Source organism: Danio rerio, chromosome 22 (genome assembly GCF_049306965.1).
Source record: "Danio rerio strain Tuebingen ecotype United States chromosome 22, GRCz12tu, whole genome shotgun sequence".
NCBI classification, from domain to species: domain Eukaryota; kingdom Metazoa; phylum Chordata; class Actinopteri; order Cypriniformes; family Danionidae; genus Danio; species Danio rerio.
This window is the reverse complement of record NC_133197.1, coordinates 26,862,079-26,882,852: the sequence shown is the minus strand read 5'-3', so window position 1 is coordinate 26,882,852 and position 20,774 is coordinate 26,862,079. Positions and strand designations below refer to the sequence as shown.

The following is a 20,774-nucleotide window of genomic DNA, read 5'->3' as shown; positions in this document are numbered from 1 at the left end:
CTGGCCCAAGATGATGACTGGCTTATTAGCAGTTTAAGATTTCCAAGATTGATCCTCTTAGAGCTCTGTGCTGAGTTCCAAAAATTTGAGTTCCAAATTTGGAATGAGAGACAGCGAGGAGGCTCCAAGGTGGCAGGGTGCGCGATGGGTGGCTTCTTGGTGAGTGATGTATTTAAAGATATTATTCCTGCTAAGTTTTTAAAAATTATTTTATTGAGTGTAATTACTTAACTGCATATCAGGAGACTGTGGTTATCCATTAAAGACTTGGCTGTTAACCCCTCTCAACAACCCACAAACTGACCAAGAGCGCAGATACAATGATGCCCGGCTGGCGATTAAGCGGCTGAAATGCCAGTGGCGCTGCCTTGATGAGAGCGGAAGGGTGCTGCTATACCACCCTAACAAAGTATTCCTCTAATAAATCTTTGTCTCCCACAGACATGGATACTACTCCAGACAGTAAAGTGTCGCCCACAATTGAGGCAACTTTCTCGTCAAAAGGTGTTAGTTTAGCATCCCCTGTTCCCCCGCCTGTTCGGTTCACACTTTGCTAAATTCTCCCTCTCTATTTTTTTTCTTTTGTTATTCTGGAGGACACACTTGCAAATGACACAGTTTTTCTCTGGTCTACCTTCTCAGTTAAAATACTTGGATTAAAAATACCCCAACATTAAACCCAACTATAGGTTATTATAGCACCTTCCCAACTATGGGTTATTTTGATTAAATGTTTTTTTATTTTATTTTTTCAATTTTGGTATTACTATTGCTTCTATTACTAGTACTATTATTGATTTTATAATTATTGCTTTGTAAATAAATAACATACAATTTTAAGTTCCAGACGCTTAAGCGTTTTTATCTGTTTAGATTGGTTATGAAGTCAATCTAATCAATAATTAAGAGTGCTGGTGAAATGGATATAAAAACACAACACGGAGAGGTATATATATACATACATACACAATATATGTATACGAGATATATATATACGTATATGTATACGAGATATATATATACATACATACACAATCGAGTTTGAATAAACTTTATAATGCAAATACAATATTAAGTACACATATTAATACAGCTGTTCTGTGTCAGCCAAATAATTCAAAATTGGTTGATTTATTAAATAAATAACCAAATAAAGGAAAAAAAACAACAACAAAAAAAAAACAACAAAGCACCAAATATTTTTGACTTAACCATTGGGTTAAATAAATAACTCAGCGTTTTTTAGAGTGTCCGATAGGAGCACCTCCAATTCACATTTTGTGAAGTTTGCTTGCTTTTGCCATTGGTTTTTTGTTTGGTTTTTGCCAAAGTGGAGTCATTTCTATATTTAAGGAAGGAGGCAGGGAGGGGTTTTGCACTCGTGCACATGCACTCAGTTTCACGTTAATTTGGATGTACAAAAATAATATGTGTGGGATTCCGCGTACGCAATGTTTTATACATCTGATTTTTTTTTTACTGCGTACGCACATTTACAGCTTTGTCTGTGCGCAATATTTTAGTATTAATTCAACGCGAGTCTTTGTACATGATGCCCTAGGTCTGTATGTGGGAAGGAGCTTAGAGACAGAGAGAGAGAGAGAGAGAGAGAGAGAGAGAGAGAGAGAGAGAAATTCGATTATTCAAATAATTGTTTCAAGAACAAATATTTGTATTTTTGACTATTCGCAAACACCCTTTATAGTTTTCACAGTAAGTTGTGTTTTGCGCACTCAGCATTTATGATTAGATTGAATCTATTTAGGCCAACAGTGACATTTTGTGGAACTTGAATAATGTTTGTAATAATTTGTTTAATAAATGCAGAGCAAACATTTGAATATTCTCTTTATGCAAATTCATAATAGTTATAGCTGCAAGTTTTATATTTTTATTTTATCATGTCTTTACTCAATCTACTGTCAGCAAAGTGACGTTTTGTTAAATTCATTCATTCAATTTCCGTCAGCTCACTCCCTTTACTCATCAGGGGTCGCCACAGCGGAATGAACCGCAAACTTATCCAGCATATGTTTTACACAGAGGATGCCCTTTCAGCTGCAACCCAGTAGTAGGAACCACCCAAACACTCTCACATGCAGACACATAAACTATGGCCAATTTAGTCCATTCAGTTCACCTGCAGCACATGTCTTTGGACTGTGGGGGAACCCAGAGCACCCAGAGGAAACCCACACCATCACAAAGAGAACATGCAAACTCCACACAGAAATGCTCGTAGTAAAATTCAAATAGTGTTTTTGATGACTCAACTACTGTAAATGAAATGTTTGAATATTTGCGTACGCCTTTAAAAGTCATAAGTTTTAAGTTTTAGTTCGGACGTTCAGTATTTTTTATAAATTCGCTCTATTTATGACCAGCAAATTGAAGTTTTGTGAAATTCGAATGATGTCTTTTAGTTTTCAAATAGTGAATATTCATTCACATTCCTAGTTATAACCTGATTGATGTGTGTTCGCAGGTGATGGTGATCCTGGAGAAGACAGAGGACATGTGTAGTGTGGCCTATACGGGACAGCACAGACAGCAGGTTACAGTAGCAGCCGGTTCCTCTAAACTCATTACATACACCATCATCCCTCTGAAAACAGGGGAGCTCCCTTTACAGGTCACTGCTGTCGCTGCCTCGTTCATGGGTCAAGATGCAGTGAAGAAAAATCTACGCGTAGTAGTGAGTGCCTATTATAAACAGTGTGCCTATTATATACAGTGAATCTTTAACATGATATTAAGATGGTGCAAAGGTGTAGTTTCTGATGGTTTTGTATGTGTGTGTGTTTTAGGTTGAAGGCATTCAGACACTTAAAGTGAGGAGCTTTGTGTTAAACCCATCAGAGAAAGGAGGCAGTGGTGAGACTGGAGTTTAATGAACGTTTATCATGTAATGGCAGCTATTGGAAAAAGTGAGACCGCTTGTAAATTAGCAGATTTTCTAGATTTGCCATTTGTATGTAAAACATATTTTGTTTTGCTTCATTCTGTGAACTACTGATGAAATTTCTTCTAAACTTTATAATTTCTTCTAAAAATAATACCTTTTTAACTTTTTATTAATGTTTACAATGTAAATCCAACAAGATCCACTTAATTGGTAAACAAAGCAAGTGTCTCTTATAATATATCGACTAAAAGACATTTTTATATCATCCAATAATATTGCTGAAACTAACTTCAAAACTGAATAAATGTCAGCCCAATAGCTTAGTGGTTAGCATGCCGACATATGGTGCAGTAGCACATCAGGGCGTCCCGAGTTCGAATCCCGGCTTGAGGACATTTCCCTACCCCCGCTTCTCTCTCTCTCTCTCTCTCTCTCTCTCTCTTTCCAACTTGGCTTCCTGTCTAAAGTGTTGCCATTTTTTTATTAATTTTCTATAAATTTTGTCTTCATCAGGTTTATATGTACTTTAGGCAACACATTGCAAACTTCAGAAGAATTAAAAAATCCATACTAATATTTATTATACCCATGACTGTCAACAAAAGAAAAAATAATAGTTTTCTTGACTAATTGTCTTCTTAAAAATGATCTAAATTGCAATACTTTTAATTTTTTGAAATTTGTAAGAAATGCTGTCAGATCTTTATAGGATGAAACATTTTACTCAAACACATGACATTTCACTCAAACGCATATCTACTAAATCCAGTAAATACAGGTACCGTAGGAGACAATGATAAAAAAGAAACAAGATAAGAGGGGTTACAGTTAGAAAACAAATCCAAACAAAAACGTCATCTTATTTCTTCTTTGTCACATGTATGTGAATTAATCATTCCAATAAGATTGAACACTACGTTTCTTCTAAAAATATATAAAAATTCCACTAATTACATGTATTAACAAGGCATCTGTGAATTATCCTCATTTCTTAATGAAATGCTTTCATTTATAGATTTCTGACCTGTGTCTGTGATTTATGATTTGTTTGTATCTAAGCTGGGCAACAGTTGATTCAAGTCAAGAAGATGCAGTTGGATGCTGTTGTGCCAAAATCTGTACCAGAAACATTTGTCAATGTCAGAGGTGTGACATTTTATTAAAACATATTCTTAAAATGTTTTGTAAGCTGTAAGCTGTTTTAATATTTATATATATATATATATATATATATATATATATATATATATATATATATATATATATATATATATATATATATATATATATATATAATACATTTATTATTTATTATATATATATATATATATAAAACATAGACATATCTTTTGTCAAAACAAGCTTTTATTTTGGATGCGATTAATGGCAGTTTATTCGTTTTCTAGCATTAAAATAAATTATTTTCTCCAGGCGATTTGCTGGCAGACAGTATTGATAACTCCATTAAGGAGGACTCGTTGGCAGCATTGATCCGGATGCCCGGAGGCTGTGTGGAGCAGAACCTGGCCAGAATCACTCTGCCCCTCATCGCAGCTCATTACCTGGACCGCAGTGCAGACTGGGAGATCGTGGGAATCAGTCGCAGAGAAGAGGCCATCAAATACATACAGAGAGGTGCAATGACACTCAAACAGGGATGAACTTTGTTTCTTTTAGATACAAATGATGCCAAGACTTGGGTCTACAGCAGCATGGTGACAAATATAAATACCCGAGCAGACACGTAAAAGTATTAATTTAACACATTTGTGTCCAATAATTGGTTTTATTTCTGTATTAGTGTTCGCAAACGAATCGTTCTTTTTAACCGGATCTTCTAAGTGAACCAGTTGAACTGATTCACCAAATCAAACTGGATCATTTTAACTATTAAGTTCTCTAGTAACGCTAAGCACGTGTTTACAGACAACTTACTTTTTACTTTCCTGATACCCCCTTTGACTGGAAATATACCAATTTATGCTGAGTTATTCAGTTATTGGAACAGTACACTGAGATCAAATTCGAGAAGTGGTTAACCGATAATACTGCGCATCAGTGATTCAGCAGAGGGTGAACCGAACACAAACAGTACATGACAGCCTGCTGAAGTCTTAATGGATTTTAAATAAGTGAATCATGCGTCAGTTGGTTTGCAAAATGTAATTGTAAGAAACTGTTCAGATCATGGTGATGATTATGATTGCTGACTACATATTTTTAATATGTTGAGTCCAAACTTGGCAAGATTGTCACAAAAGAATCTCAGAAGCAGCTTTGCACACATATTGTACTTAAGGTTGCTATCTTGTGGGCTGTTGTATTTAAATTTGAGGATGGGTAGATGGTAGTGTTCTTGTGTCAAAAAAATGTAGCCTATCTTTGGTTCAGTTTTTATTGTACAATATTTATTCTGATGATTTTGAGCCTTGCACCTAACAAATATCCTAATTTACACACACACACAAAAAACTGAAACTAAAACTAAACAAACAAAACTTAGCAATTTTAATATATAAAAAATAATGCTGTCAATCAAAAAAAATGTAACTAATTAATCACACTTAAATTTTTTTAATCGCGATTAATCAAGATTGATCACATTTAAAAGACTGAAACTCGTAATTTTGGTTATTCGAGTGTAAAATGAATGTAAACGCAAGACAAATACTGTTTAAATTGAAAATATAATTCATTATTAGAATTTTTAATTTTTCTTCATGTAAACAACATACCCACAATAAACCATCAAGATCCTGGGTTGACAGCCATATTTATTACAGAAATAAAAACACAGGCATGTTAGAGCCATTTGAATTTCAAAACAATCAATGCCAATAAAGAAAACATTGATCTCCATGTTGAATTCTAAGTGGACTGCAAAAAAATGCCAAAATACAGGCATTGCAGATATGGAAAATTATAATAATAACAATAATGTATTGAAAATCTGTGCATGCCTTTGAATATGTTTACCAACTCCCATTCCATAAAAGCACAAAAGCCATATATAGGAAATAATAAAAAAACAAATTTTTGATTTATTCATTATTAAAAGTAAATTATAATCCACACTGGAAATGTGGATGCTTGTGTGTTTTGAGGGAGCCTAATAAATAATGAACATAACAAAAACTGCCTGCTGACGCACACAGTTAATGTTGGTTAATAAAAAAAGATAAATAATAAAAGCAATGTGTCAGAGACCCTAAAAAAATGTTTAACTCAACAATGAAACATCAAACGTAGCTAACAGCCTTTACATTATCTATCAAATGAACTTAAACAATTAAAAAATGCCACAAATATTTATTTGGGCAGAACTACAAAACTATATGTAAAAAAAAAAGTTGCTTAAGTTGCACACTAGTTTGGTCATGTATGAATATCATTATAACCATATTGTATAAATATTATTGTCACTATAAGCCTACATCATGCTGACGATCAAAAACACAATGTCATGATGTCTCATGCGCTTGTCTTCTGACCAAGTGCATCTTAAAATGCATGACTGACACTCTTCATAGAGCGTGAGAAGCAGATATTCTTTATAATTTGTAAAATAAAGACTTGCAGGTTAAGGAAACAGCATAGGAAGTTGCCGCGGCCGTGGTGCAGATTTTAAAGTTTAAAAAAGTATATTTACATGGACAGATAGGTAACTAGATAGAATAGACAGGAATATATTGATCTGTGCCCCGCTGCAGAGTGCAGACGCAAAAGCCTGCTCTCCCGCAGCGCGGACCCACGCTTAGGAAACAGGCTATTTTGACGAATACACACCTACGTTACACAGAGCCCAACATGGAAGTTTGGGATTGGGTCAGCCAAATGTCAATAAAGAAAAGAACCAATGGGCTGCAGATTATGTCATACGGCCACTCTTTCCGGAAAAGAAACATCTTACTTTCAGAGCGTGACAGACAGCTCACAGCACCATCAATCACTGAGGCAGAAAAACATGACAGTCTGCTAAGTGTTTTATGGGCCAATCAGATCATAAGATGATCAATCATAAGATGATCAGCCCGGTCCGAAAAGTACGTCCAAACAGCGGGAAACTGCCAAGCATCTGCCCCTGGCCACAACAGGAAAAAAAAAAAAAAACTGTGTTAATTGCGTTAATTTTTTTTTAACGCGTTAATTATTTCAAATTAATCGCATGCGTTAATGCGTTAATTTTGACAGCGCTAATAAAAAAATAACAAAAACTAGTAGATTTACCTCTTAAGCTAATTAAAACTAACTGAATTTGAAAACAAGAAGACAAAACGAAATAAAAACTAAAACTAACGAAAAATCCAAAACTATTATTACCTTGGTATACAACTAAAAGAACAAAATAAAATAAAATAAAAACCCAAACATGAACATAAAATAAAGACCTACAGTGAAATAAAGATAAAGAAGAGGATACATTGATGGCTAAGTATAGTTGAAGACTCAAAAGCCAGGGATAAAATGTGAGCTATTGGGTAAACTGACCATGGTAGAAAACTTAAGATAGATAAGTGAGGCAAATATGTTGGACTACAAATACCATTGTGTTTTGTGGTATTTATTTGGTGTTGCGTGACTTTATTTGTCAATAATATGTCCCTATAAATATCGTTAGTTCAATTCAATTCAATTCAATTCAGCTGTATTTGTATAGCGCTTTTACAATGTAGATTGTGTCAAAGCAGCTTCACATAAATGGTCATAGTAACTGGAACAGTGTGGTTCAGTAACTGGAACAGTGTGGTTCAGGTTTTAGTGTTTAAGTTCAGTTCAGTTCAGTTTAGCTCAGTTCAGTGTGATTTAATCATTACTGAGAGTTCAAAAACTGAAGAGCAAATTCATCGATGCGTAGCTCTACCAATCCTGAACCATGCGAGGCAGTGGCGACAGCGGAGAGGGAAAAAAAACTTCACCTGATGGGAGTGAAGAAAAAAAACCTTGAGAGAACCAGACTCAGTTGGGCACGACCATTTTAATTTCTCCGCTGGCCAAAAGTCTTGTGCAGAACTTCATTCGCCGTGGTTTATGCTGGAAGATGGCCTCAATGAAGACTCGTCTGTCCCTGGAGCGTCGCTGGAATCAGACTCATGTTCTCCACTCCCCACGACCATCAGCGCAGCAGCAGCTCAGGATATGGCCTGGTCCCGGATATGGAATCCTTGGGATCATCACGTCGCTGGTCTTGGATCCAATCAGTGACTCCGCCTAATCTGAGGACCTCGGGATGAGTATCCCCAGGTGAAAATAGAGAATAAAGAGAATAATTAGCGTAGCTGCTGTTCATAGTGTATATAAGCAAGATGCAGAAGCCAGTGTGGAACCCGCTAGGTGATGCATTGAGTGTATGCTTTACTAAACAGATAGGTCTTTAATCTAGTTTTGAACTGGGAGAGTGTGTCTGAGCCTCGGACATTACCAGGAAGGCTATTCCAGAGTGTAGGAGCCATGAAAGAGAAGGCTCGACCTCCTTTACTTGATTTTGCTATTCTAGGTACTACCAGAAGCCCTGAATTTTGAGATCTTAAGGAGCGAGTTGGTTCGTAGCGAGACAGAAGGTTGGTTAGATAAACAGGAGCTAGATTATTTAGAGCTTTATAGGTGAGAAGTAATATTTTAAATTCAATACGAAATTTAAGAGGCAGCCAGTGTAAGGAGGATAAAATTGGGGTTATATGATCATATTTTCTAGACCTGGTCAGAACTCTGGCTGCTGCATTTTGTACTAATTGAAGTTTGTTAATAGAGGATGCTGGGCAGCCAGCAAATAGAGCATTACAGTAATCCAGTCTCGAAGTCATAAAAGCATGGACTAGCTTTTCTGCATCTGAGATGGATAGCATATTTCGTAATTTAGCGATATTTCTCAGATGAAAGAAGGCAGTTTTTGTGACATGGGATATATGGTTTTTAAAAGTTAGATTGCTGTCTAATATGACACCCAAATCTTTTATAGTAGAGCTAAAGCTAACTTTGTATCCCTCTAATTGTAAATTGATTTGCGAGATCTGCTGTGTGCAAGATTTAGGCCCAATAAGTAATAATTCTGTTTTGTCTGAGTTTAAGAGAAGAAAATTGTTGGTCATCCAGTCTTTGATGTCTTTGATACACTCAGTTAGTTTAGAAAGTTCAGACGTCTCGTCAGGTTTAGTGGAAATATATAATTGAGTATCATCTGCATAGCAGTGAAAGCTGATCCCATGTCTTCTAATAATGTCTCCCATAGGTAGCATGTAAATTGTAAACAGTAAAGGGCCTAAAACTGATCCTTGAGGCACCCCATACTTTACTGGGCAGATTTGTGAAGGCTGTCCATTAAGATTTACAAACTGGTAGCGGTCAGTTAAGTATGACTTAAACCATTGTAGAGCCTGTCCCTGGACACCTGTAGACTTTAAACGATTTATGAGGATATTGTGGTCAATGGTATCAAATGCCGCACTAAGATCGAGTAAAACTAATAGCGAGACGCACCCTCGGTCAGCAGCTAAGAGTAAATCGTTGGTTATTTTCACTAAGGCGGTTTCTGTACTGTGGTGAGCCCTGAAACCTGACTGAAACACTTCAAAAATATTGTATGTCTGCAGATAAGAGCATAATTGAGTGGAAACAACTTTTTCTAGTATTTTAGACATAAATGGAAGATTAGAAATAGGCCTATAGTTAGCTAAGTTGTTGGTGTCTAGTTGCGGTTTCTTAATAATAGGCTTAATAACAGCTAGCTTGTAAGAGTTTGGAACATGGCCTATAGATAAAGAAGAGTTGATAATGTTAAGAAGAGGTTCTCCTATAGCAGGTAGCAGCTCTTTCAGTAATTTTGTTGGAATTGAGTCCAGCATACACGTAGCTGGTTTAGAGCTATTTATAATTTTTACTAACTCTTCATGTTCTATGATTTTGAAGCAGTGTAGGTTATTATTATGATTTAATGAAATATTTACAGGATTTGGAGTATAAGCCGGTGCAGAAAGTTTGGCATCTCCTATTTTCTGTCTAAAGCCTTCTATTTTATTACTGAAAAAAATTCATGAAATCATCACTACTAATTTGCGGTGGAGTAGTTTGTTCCAAGGATGACCGATTATTTGCTAATTTAGAGATGGTGTTAAATAAAAATCTAGGATTGTTATGATTATTTTCTATCAGTTTGCGCAGGTGCTCGATCCTGGCAGATTTTAGAGCCCTCCTATAGCTGGACATACTGTCTTTGTACGCAATTCTAAAGACCTCTAAATTAGTTTTTTTCCATTTACGTTCCAGGGCGCGGGTTGCAGTTTTGAGCGCACGAGTATGACTATTATACCATGGTATAGTTTTAATCTCTCTAGCCTTTTTTAATTTGATGGGTGCCACAGTATTTAGTGTGCTAGTAAAGATGGCATCCATACTGCTGGTTACTACATCAAGATCATTTGAGTTTGCGGGTGCATTACGAAATAGAGAGAGATCAGGTAAGTTATTTATAAATTCATCTTTAGTTGACGGAACAATAGTTCTACTAGGGTGGAGTATTGGAGCGGGTTTGCTGATTTCAGGTAAACATAGCTTATATAGTAAGAGGTAGTGATCTGTAATATCATCACTTTGTGGTATAATGTCTACGTCAATAACCTCGATTCCATAAGACAGAATTAGATCTAATGTATGCTTTAAGCGATGGGTTGGACCCACAACGTTTTGCTTTATCCCAAGTGAGTGTATTAAATCCATAAACGCGAGCCCTAATGTATCATTAGCGTCATCTATGTGGATGTTAAAGTCACCTACAATTAGCATTTTATCAGTTTTGACTAGTAAGTCAGAAATAAAATCAGAAAATTCTTTTAGAAATTTGACATAGCGTCCTGGGGGTCTATATATGGTGATTAAAGCGAGAGATAACATAGGTTTTTGTATAGTATCTGGAAGCTGAACATTAAGCGATAATACTTCAAAGGAGCTAAACATAAGTCCGTTTCTCTGTTTAATATTAAGGAAATCACTAAAGATTGATGCAACTCCACCACCACGACCAGTTTGACGAGCCTCATGTTTATATAAGAATCCTGGAGGAGTTGCTTTATTTAAGCTAATATAGTCATTTTGTTTCAGCCAGGTTTCAGTGAGACAGAGTGCATTAAGATTGTTTTCTGTTATTATTTCATGAATGACAAGTGCTTTACGTGCAAGTGACCTGATGTTTAGGAGACCAAGTTTTACGAAATTTGTATTTTCACTTTCTACTGGTTTTTAGTGTTTTTAGTGTTAAAGCGAACAAAAGTTTTTGCAGTTGTACTGCCCTGTAGCATTCCTTTCAAATCTTTGTTTAGACTTTATATAATTTCTTATTTGAAAAATGGATATGGTTTAAAGCGGAGCAATAAAAATAGCATTAGTGTACTTTTTATGTTGAAATAAAATTGTGTTTGTGAATGTTTTATTACAAAAAGCTGGGTCACACTTCATTGAAGGTACAATTCTTGCTGTTAATAAACTATTAACTATGAGTTTTAGCTCAACAAACTCTTGATTCGCTGCTTAGTTAATAAGGTAGTAGTTAGGTTTAGATAAGTTATAGGTATTAGGGATATAAAATAAGATCATGCAGAATATGTACTTTATAAGTACAAACAAAACAGCCAATATTATAACAATAACAATAATAGACAGTAAATAGGCTAATAGTTTATAGTGAGAAAAGGTGCATGAACTAAATTGTTACCAACATTTTATTGCATCTCTAATATTATTAATGTGCTCTTAAATTAATTGTATTTTCTAGGTTATGAAAATCAACTTAACTACAAAAAATCAGACGACTCGTACCCTCCCTACGCCAATGAAGGCACCAGCACATGGTATTGACACCGACGCAATAATAACAGCTTTACATTTCCCAGAATTCATGTGTCTTTCTGCTCTGCCCTGTCAGGATCACTGCGTATGTGGTGAAGGTTTTCTCCATGGCGCATTCATTCATTAATGTCAATGAGAAGCATCTGTGTGGCCCTCTGCTCTATTTACTCAAGAATAAACAGGGTTATGATGGAACTTTTCAAGAGGACAATCCCGTCTATGACACCAGTATGACGGTAAGAATTAAAGGGACACTCCGCTTTTTAGCCTCATTTTTCAACTCTCCTAGAGGTAAAAACGTTTGAGTTTTACAATTTTCCAATCCATTCAGCCGATCTCCGGGTCTGGCAGGAGCCCTTTTAGCTTCCAAAGCATAGCATAAATCGTTGAATAAAATTAGACCATTAGCATCTAGAGTTTTGATAATTTTCTCAGCTTAACTTTTCTGTAGTTACATTATGTACTAAGAAAAAAAGTTGCTATTTTCTAGGCCGATATGGTTACGTGTTGCATAATATCATTGCTCATGCCGCAGCCATGGTAGTACAGCAGTAAAGTTCCTTGATTATTACACCAGAATGAGAGTATATTAGTTAGTCATATAAACCTAACAGCAGCTTTTCATTTTCTGTCGGCCTTACTATGTAACTACAGATGATTCAAGCTTTAAATAGGAAATTATTAAAACTCTTTGGCCATTTTTAAGCGAAATGCTAATGGTCTAATCTGATTCAATGATCTATGCTAAGGTAAGCTAAGCTAAAAGTGTTCCCTCTACACCCAAAGATCGGCTGAATTGATTCCAAAATGGTAAAATGCTGCTTTTTAGCTCAAGGTGAGCCTATTTTAAAGTGTTCCTTTAATAACTGTGACATAATAATCAAAGTTAATAGTCATCTGTATTTCTACAGGGCTTTTTACAATGTAGGCTGTGTCAAAGCAGCCTAACACTATCTGAATGTTTTCTCACAGTGTTGTGTTGTGTTGTGTTGTGTTGTAGGGAGCTATGCGGGGATCTGAATACAAAGCATCTTTGACTGCATTTGTGCTCATTGCTTTAGCAGAGGCACAAGATAAAGTTACTTGCCAAGATCAAGAAGTCAACATACGGGTATCTGCACTATTCACTTGTTAAAATGGCTGAAAATATCAGCATTTAAATATGGCTAGTTGGCTACATTCAATACTTTAACAAAATCTAAAACATCAATAAAGTGGAAGCTATATGAAATAATGATAACTGAATTAAATAATTAATATAATAGCTAAATTGAACGGTTTAAGAACAGAAGAACAGAAGCTAAATTAAATAGTTGTAGCTAAATTAAGTAGTAGTGATAGCTATTTGCAATAGTTAGAATAATTAGCACACTAGCTAAATTAAACAAGTAATATCTACATTAAATTGTTAAATGTTTCATTATATAATTTAGACATTATCTAAATACATAATTTGAATTATTGTTTATAAATAATTTGAACAATTCATTCTTTTCATCATCTCAAGGTCATGAAGTGTAAAAATATATATTATGTTAATAGGCTAAATTAGTAAACAAGTACAGCCCTGATCCATACTACCAGGCCTGTGAACTATGAATCTACAAGACCAAAACTATTTGTACTGGCTATAATAATGTACTTTTTTTTACATATTCAATGGTTTTACTTGTATTTTTTTCTCCACAGGATAAGTCTAGACAGGCAGCAGGGTATCTGACAGAGCATTTCTCCCGGCTGACCAGGCCATATACAGCAGCTATAGCATGCTATGCGCTAGCCGTATCGAACAACGCCTGCGTGAAGAGCATGTTGCTCAAATTTGCCTCACCTGGTACTTACATTTTAAACGCACAAATATGAACACAATATGTCATCTTCTCTTTCTCATTATACTTTATTGTCTGTCCACAGATCATTCCCACTGGCCTGATTCAAACAATTATTTTTTCACACTGGAAGCTACAGGCTACGCACTGCTAGCGCTGATCAAAAGTGGCCACATGGAAGAGGCAGAAGCTCCATTTCGATGGTTGAATGAGCACCGTGGCATTGGTGGAGGATACGGCTCTACTCAGGTGAAGTAAACCTGTATGAATGATCTAAACTAACAGTCAAACGTTTGGGGTTTTAAAAGAAGCTTGTTCTGCTCGTTAAGGCTGCATTTATTTGACCAAATAATACAGTTAAAAATTGTATTTCTGTAATGTAATGTGTGTATTTATATAGCACATTTATTGTGTATGGCCATACACCCAAGGCACTTCACTATCACCACCACCAGTGTGCAGCATCCTCTTGGATGATGCAACGGCAGCCACAGGACAACAGTGCCAGTGCGTTCACCACACATCAGCTATAGGTGGAGTGGAGAGACAGTGATAGAGCCAATTCCGTGGATGGGGATGATTGGGAGGGCATGATGGTTAAGGGCCTATTGGGGCAATTTGGCCGGGACACCGAGGTTATACCCCTACTCTTTACAAGAAGTGGCATGGGATTTATTTATTTATGTTTAACTTTGTTTATTTTGAACATTCAATTGAGTACAATCATACAGCATTTCAAGGAACATTGGTATCTCAGCATGTGAACTTAGGTGGTATAAAAAGTATGTACATTTTTGTCAGGTGTATTTACTACACAGTAGTACTAAAATTTTGTAAATTATAACATAAAGAGAGAAGAAAAGTAAAAAATAATAAGAAAAAGATCAAGTATAATATAATAATCAGAAATAAATGGAAATTAAAACACTATTTACATCCAGGGTTAGAACACATGTATTAGATAGATTGTATGAGATAATATAATTCCTTCCAGAGTATCGAGTGACCATCTTCATTATACACATGGGGACATATTATAATATGAACAAGTGTAACCATATACATGTACATACATTAGCATATATGTATCTATCAGAACATCATCTTCTATTCATTTATAGCAAGAAAGTCAGGTCTTCTAACTAAAATATATTTAACCCATTTAAGGAATATATCCTTCTTTAAATTGACAACAAAGGTGATTTTTTTCCATTTTATAGATCTCAATAGTTGCGTCTATCCAATTACTAAGGGTTGGTCGCTCTTGCTGTAGCCATTTGCGTGTGATTGCTTATTTGCTTGCAGCCATGAGAACACGCGTAAGGTATTTATTGTCTGCCTTCACTGTATCTGGATCCACACAGCCAAAATATAACAATTTACTTTCTAGAGGTATATCTTTTTCAAATATATGTTCAAGAGCCTCCTGTATTTTTTTCCAATATTCTTAAATATATAAACATTCCCAAAAGATATGATAATGGTTTGCTTTATTGCATCTGCAGTTACGCCAGCATTTTGGAGACTTTTTTTTCGTTCCAGTTGAATGAACTTGTTGATTTCCATTGAAATTCCCCTATATTTGTCCACTCTTCATCAGTGAATGCTGTTCCACTTTCTGTCTCCCATTTTTCTTTTGTATAATTTGTGGAATGTGTTTTCATGCTTCTCAGACTCTTATATATCAGAGAGACTATTTTGTACTTTATACCTAATGTGTGTACTTTTTTAATTAGATCTATCAGTGGATTCTAATTGTCTTCATGTTTTCCTTTTATTTTCTGATTGTAATAGTTTCGCACTTGTCTTGGAGGTACCTATAAAAATCTTGATTTTCAAGTAGAAAATTGTCCTTTAATTGTTGAAAGCTTAAAATTTCTCCCTTTTTAATGATGGTACTAAAGGAAGTTATACCCTTGTTTGCCCATAATTTGACTCTGTTATCTAATCTGTTTGGTGTAAAATCAGAATCATAAGCAATCTATTTTAAAACTGTACAGTATTTTAGCAAGTTCAATTCTTTCATCACTGATGTCCAGACATTTAAAGTAAGTTTTGTCCATGGGTCTTCTATTTGTTTTGTATATTTTTGTAATTTTTCATCTATTAATATGGCATGAACAGGCGTATTTCTGAATGTTAAGTTTTCTATATCTTTTCATGGGGCATGATAGTGTGGGTCACACCAGTTTACAATAGTCTTGATTTGTGCTGCTATATAATAGTCTTTTAGAGAGGGGAGAGCCCATCCTCCTTTATCTTTCAGCAGCTGCAGTGTTTTAAAGCGAACTCTCTGCTTTTTTCCCTGCTAAATGAAGCGCAAAAGCATTTTATCCCATTCTATAAATTGTTTTTCTACAGGTAAACACTGAAATAAATATACAATTTTTGGTACAATGTTCATCTTAATTGTTTTAATCCTCGAACTAAAGCTAAAAAAGGGGATTAAATTCCATCTGGTCAAATGTTCTCTAGTTTTAGCAGTCACAGGGTCGAAGTTTATTTTTTCTGTGTTTTTTGTTAGATGGATACCTAAATATTTTAATGATTTTGTATGTCATTTTAGTGAGTATACATTTTTTATATTTGTAGGGGGATTATAAATATATGTAATAATTTCATTTTTTTCTATGTTTAATTTATATCCAGAGATAGGACTAGAGTATTGGAGTTGTTTCATGAGATGGGTTAATGAAGTGGTTGGATTTCTTATATAAATCAATACATCATCTGCGTAGCAGGCTATCTTGTGTTCCACTCCTTTAAAAACAATACCTTGAATTGTTTTATTCTGTCTTATGCTTTTTACTAGGGATTCCAAATAGAGTGCAAACAATTGAGGGGACCACGGGCATCCCTGTCTGGTGCCTCTTTCCAATGTGAATGAGTTTGAGAGGTGGCCATTGATCTTTATTTTTGCAGTTGGTGTATCATAAAGTGCTTGTATACTTTTGATTATAGTTTTGTGGAAGCCAAATTTGTCTAAGACTTTATAAAGAAATGTCTAGCTGACAGAATCGAAAGCATTTTTAGCGTCTAAACTTAAAATAATTGCTGTTATCTTATTTCTCCTGATATGGTTCATAACATGTAATGTGTGTCTAATATTATCATTAGTTTGACGCTGACGGATGAATCCAGATTGGTCTTGGTTTATCAGGTTGAGCATGAAGTCTTCCATTCGTCTGGCCATGATTGATGTATATAATCTATAATCAACATTTAATATAGAGGTCTGTATGATCCACACTGTGACTTGTCTTTGCCCTCTTTTGGAATGATAGATATAATTGCTTCTTTCCATGATGGTGGAACAGTTGCATTTTTTAGGGTCCAATTAAAGGACCAGATCAAGACAGGTATTATCTCTTTTTGGAATGCCCTATACCACTCCCCAGTAAATCGATTTGGTCCTGGAAATTTGTTAAATTTAAGCTTAGTAATGGCCTTTTTAAACCTCAGTTTCTGTTATATATTGACAATAATTTGTTTTGTTCGTCAGTTAGTGTTCCAATTTGTCAAGAAAAATGTCAATTTCTTTGTTTTTATCTTCAGGCATTTCAGAGTACAGTTTTTTGTAAAACATTTAAAAAATAGCTTGAATATTCTCTTGTTTGTTTTGTATTGTGTTGGTCACAGGATCTCTGATTCTATATATTGTTTGGTCTGCTTGTTGTGTTCTTAATTTCCATGCCATTATTTTCATAAATTTGGGGCCACTTTCATAATATTTTTGCCTGGAGAACGATATTTTTTTCTCGACCTCTTGAGTATATAGCATATTAATTTCATTTTGTACTTTTTTTCATTTGTTTTAATATTTTTGGGTTTTGATTAATCTTGTGTTCTTTTTCTTATGATTTTAGTTGATGCTGTAATTTGTTTAATTCCTGTTGCCGGAGTTTCTTGTTTAGTGAAGCAAATGCTATAGTTTTCCCTCTTAATACTGCTTTAGCAGCATCCCACAGTATAGGAGGAGTGACCTCTTCATTATCATTATTTTCTAAATATATGTGAGTTTCATTTTTAAAATGTAATTTAAAAGATGGATTATTAAGAAGGTTTAGGTTAAATTTCCATAGGGTGTCTTTGTATTTATTATTTAATTGTAGTTTTAAATAGACTGGAGCATGATCACTAATGTCTATAGTTCCAATATCACAACTCGTAACTCTGGTTCTATCTATTTTATACGTATTAATACGTATTAATCAATCCTAGAGTAAGTATTATGCGGAGAAGAAAAATGTGTATAATATTTTGTATTTGGATACAAGCCTCTCCATATATCAATTATGCCAATATCATTCATCATTGCATAAATTTTCTGAAGAATGGGTTTGGGAAATTTTTTTTTCTTATTTGTGTCTAAGTCAGGTTATAGGTGTATATTTAGATCACCCCCACAGATCAGAATACCCTGCGTTTCGGAGGCTATGGTCTGAAATATATTTTGAAAGAGATTCATTTTACTACTAGGAGGAGCATAAATATTAAATAACGTAACGTATGTTCCATATGTTCCAACGACCTTCTTTGTTAGCATATTCATATATTTTTTCAAAAATAACTTTGTGAGAAATCAATATTATAACCCCTCTCCTATGCTCTGTAGTGTATGATGAGTAATAGATCTGGTTAAATCCCATTCTTTTAAGTTTTTCATGTTCTGAATTATTCAGATGTATCTCTTGTAAGTATACTAAATGGGCATTTTCTTTCTTCATTTTAGTCAATATTTGTTTCCTTTTGATTTTATTAAGTAAGCCATTAACATTAAATGAAATTGTTTTTGTCTCGTCACTTATGTTGGTTTAGTATTTTAATATCCCCTGAGTAAGGAAGCAAAGAACCCTGGAGAACGATATACGAAACGATAACGAAAACTACAAGAACCTGATAAACATATTGAGCTTCCAAGTTAGTGGTCTCAAACAAACAACCCTGGGACAGTCTGATGACATCTAGCGTGGGAGGGAGACCTTTCTTTCTGTGGTGGTATTCAGGGCCCCCCAGTTCACCGTATTTACATGAGATGGAAGAAAACGTACCTCACGTGTCCGACATAATATGATGTTATTTGAACAATACGAAAAAAAAAAGAGTAGAAATTATTTCAAGTTTTGTGGTCCATATAAATGCACCAATTCAAGTATTTGTCTGTTGTAGATGGCATAGACAGATTCAAATTATCTTTTGTATGCCTGCAGATACTCTCGGATGTCTGTTGATTGCTGATTTTTTTTTCTTTTTGTCTTTTTATGCGAGACAGTTTTCCACGACATATGTTTGAGTTGTTCCATTAACAATTCTGTCTGCGGCGTTTTTTCCACACAGAACCCTTTTTTCACCATGTCTCTGTAGGCCTCTTCAGCTGTATGGTACGTGTGGACCCCGTCCTCATAGTAAACACGTAGTCTTGCTAGATATGGAGTTTGGAATCAGATCTTCTTGTCTTTAACTACTTTTTTCACCTGTGAGTAATCCTTCCTTTTCTGGAGAACCGCGGGAGGATAATCATGATTGAAGTATATTTTTTGCTCTCCCACGAAGATTTCTTTTTTCGCCCATGCCTTCCGGATCACTTCTTCTTTCGTTCTGTACCTGAGGAATTTTACTATGATCGATCTAGGTTTTGCATTTGTTCCGGGTTTCGGCACGAGCGCCCGATGGGCTCTTTCTACATACAGCTCCGTGTCTGGGGGAAAATCCAAGGTGTCGCGCAACAGTTGTTCTACGAAATCAACCATGGAGTTTCTCTCTGCATCCTCAGGCACATTGTATATCCTTATATTGTCTCTTTTTGATCTGCCTTCTTGGTCAATCTGTTTGTTTCCAATTGCGATTGTATTTTGATGATTTTCTGCATGATTTCCTCCACGTTTTGCATTCGGGTTTCAATTTCTTCAATACGATCCTTTGCGTGGCTGATTCTTTGATTAGTCTTATTTAATTCGGTTTTGATTTTATCCAACTGGCGGTTGTTGTCCTTCCAAAAGTCTTGAATTTCCTCCAGGATTGGTTCCAGATTGATCTACGTGTTGTCAGGGTTACTAGACTGTTGACGATTAGCATTGTGTTGCTGTGCTAACGCATGTGTTCCAGCGGTGCCTACTTGCTGTCTGCCTTCAATTTCCACGAGTTTCGTGTTGGTTTTCCTGCTCTTTTTTCTCGTTTCCATTGTTGTCTCACTATTATCGATTATTTTGTAACAGTTTGGGGTATTTCTTAAGTTTAAGTTGGGTTATTAATATCTTCGTCGGAGGAGACGATGCACTATGCTGCCATTCCCTCACTCGCCAGAACCGGAACCCCGGCATGGGATTTTAATTGACCACAGAGAGTCAAGACCACTGTTTAACGTTTCATCCAAAAGAGGGCGTCCACTGACAGTATAGTGTCTTCTTCACTTTTAGTGGGGCATTAAGACTCACACAGACCACAGCTTGAGTGCCCCCTGCTGGCCTTTCTAACACCACTTCCAACAGCAACCTAGTTTTCCCATGTGGTCTCCCATCCAGGTACTGACCAGGCTCAGCCCCGCTTATCTTCAGTCAGTAACCGGTCTTGAGCTTCAGGGTGATTTAAACAGTTTTCAGATTTCAGTGTTGAAGGTTTGTTCAGAAATACTAAAATTATGATTTGAGAAACATTCATTACTATTGTCAGTGTTGAATATTGTTAGGCTGTATATGTTGTTTTCAATCACGCGGTTCTAGTGACGCACAGAATTCAGATAAATGGGAAACACGAAGGAAAGTTTACGTTTTTTCGATTTTTACTATATTTCATAGGTCAGGAGATATAAATAGAAAATAACCACATATGTTGGGCATAATCCTTGATCGCACTTTATTTTGATTGTTTGTTTGTTAAATTTAAGTTACATTGCATCTACATGTTAACTAATTTTCATTAGATTATAAGTAGACTGTTTGGTTGAGGTTAGGGTTAGTGTAAGTTGACATGTACTTTCAAAGTTATTTATAGTCAGTTAAATGTCTGTTTAGCAGCAGTATCAACAGATATTAAGCAGACAGTCTACTAATACTCAAATGGACCATTGAAATTAAGTGTTACCTAATCCTTATATCATGAAGAGGACCGAGTTTACTAAGAGTCTACTTTATTAAATTATATTTGCCTGTCAATAATGCAGTACATACTGTATAATTACTTTACATGAAAAAATACCATAGCAAATA

General features: G+C 35.3%; 1 protein-coding gene across 4 annotated transcripts in view; it reads left to right on the top strand.

Moving 5' to 3' along the window:
- The window catches only part of c3b.1 (complement component c3b, tandem duplicate 1), a 56,975-nt gene that overhangs the window by 25,483 nt on the left and 10,718 nt on the right, over positions 1–20,774 (top strand). For all 4 annotated transcript variants that reach the window (XR_012397424.1, XM_005174029.5, XM_009296389.4 and 1 more), the window contains exons 22-30: positions 2,486–2,695; positions 2,808–2,874; positions 3,965–4,051; positions 4,337–4,540; positions 11,667–11,742; positions 11,817–11,976; positions 12,741–12,851; positions 13,430–13,574; positions 13,655–13,818. Coding sequence is in view for 3 of the 4 variants with exons in the window: in XM_005174029.5 (XP_005174086.1) it covers positions 2,486–2,695; positions 2,808–2,874; positions 3,965–4,051; positions 4,337–4,540; positions 11,667–11,742; positions 11,817–11,976; positions 12,741–12,851; positions 13,430–13,574; positions 13,655–13,818 (1,224 nt within the window). In the remaining variant the exon portion in view is untranslated. The remainder of the gene's footprint in view (positions 1–2,485; positions 2,696–2,807; positions 2,875–3,964; positions 4,052–4,336; positions 4,541–11,666; positions 11,743–11,816; positions 11,977–12,740; positions 12,852–13,429; positions 13,575–13,654; positions 13,819–20,774) is intronic.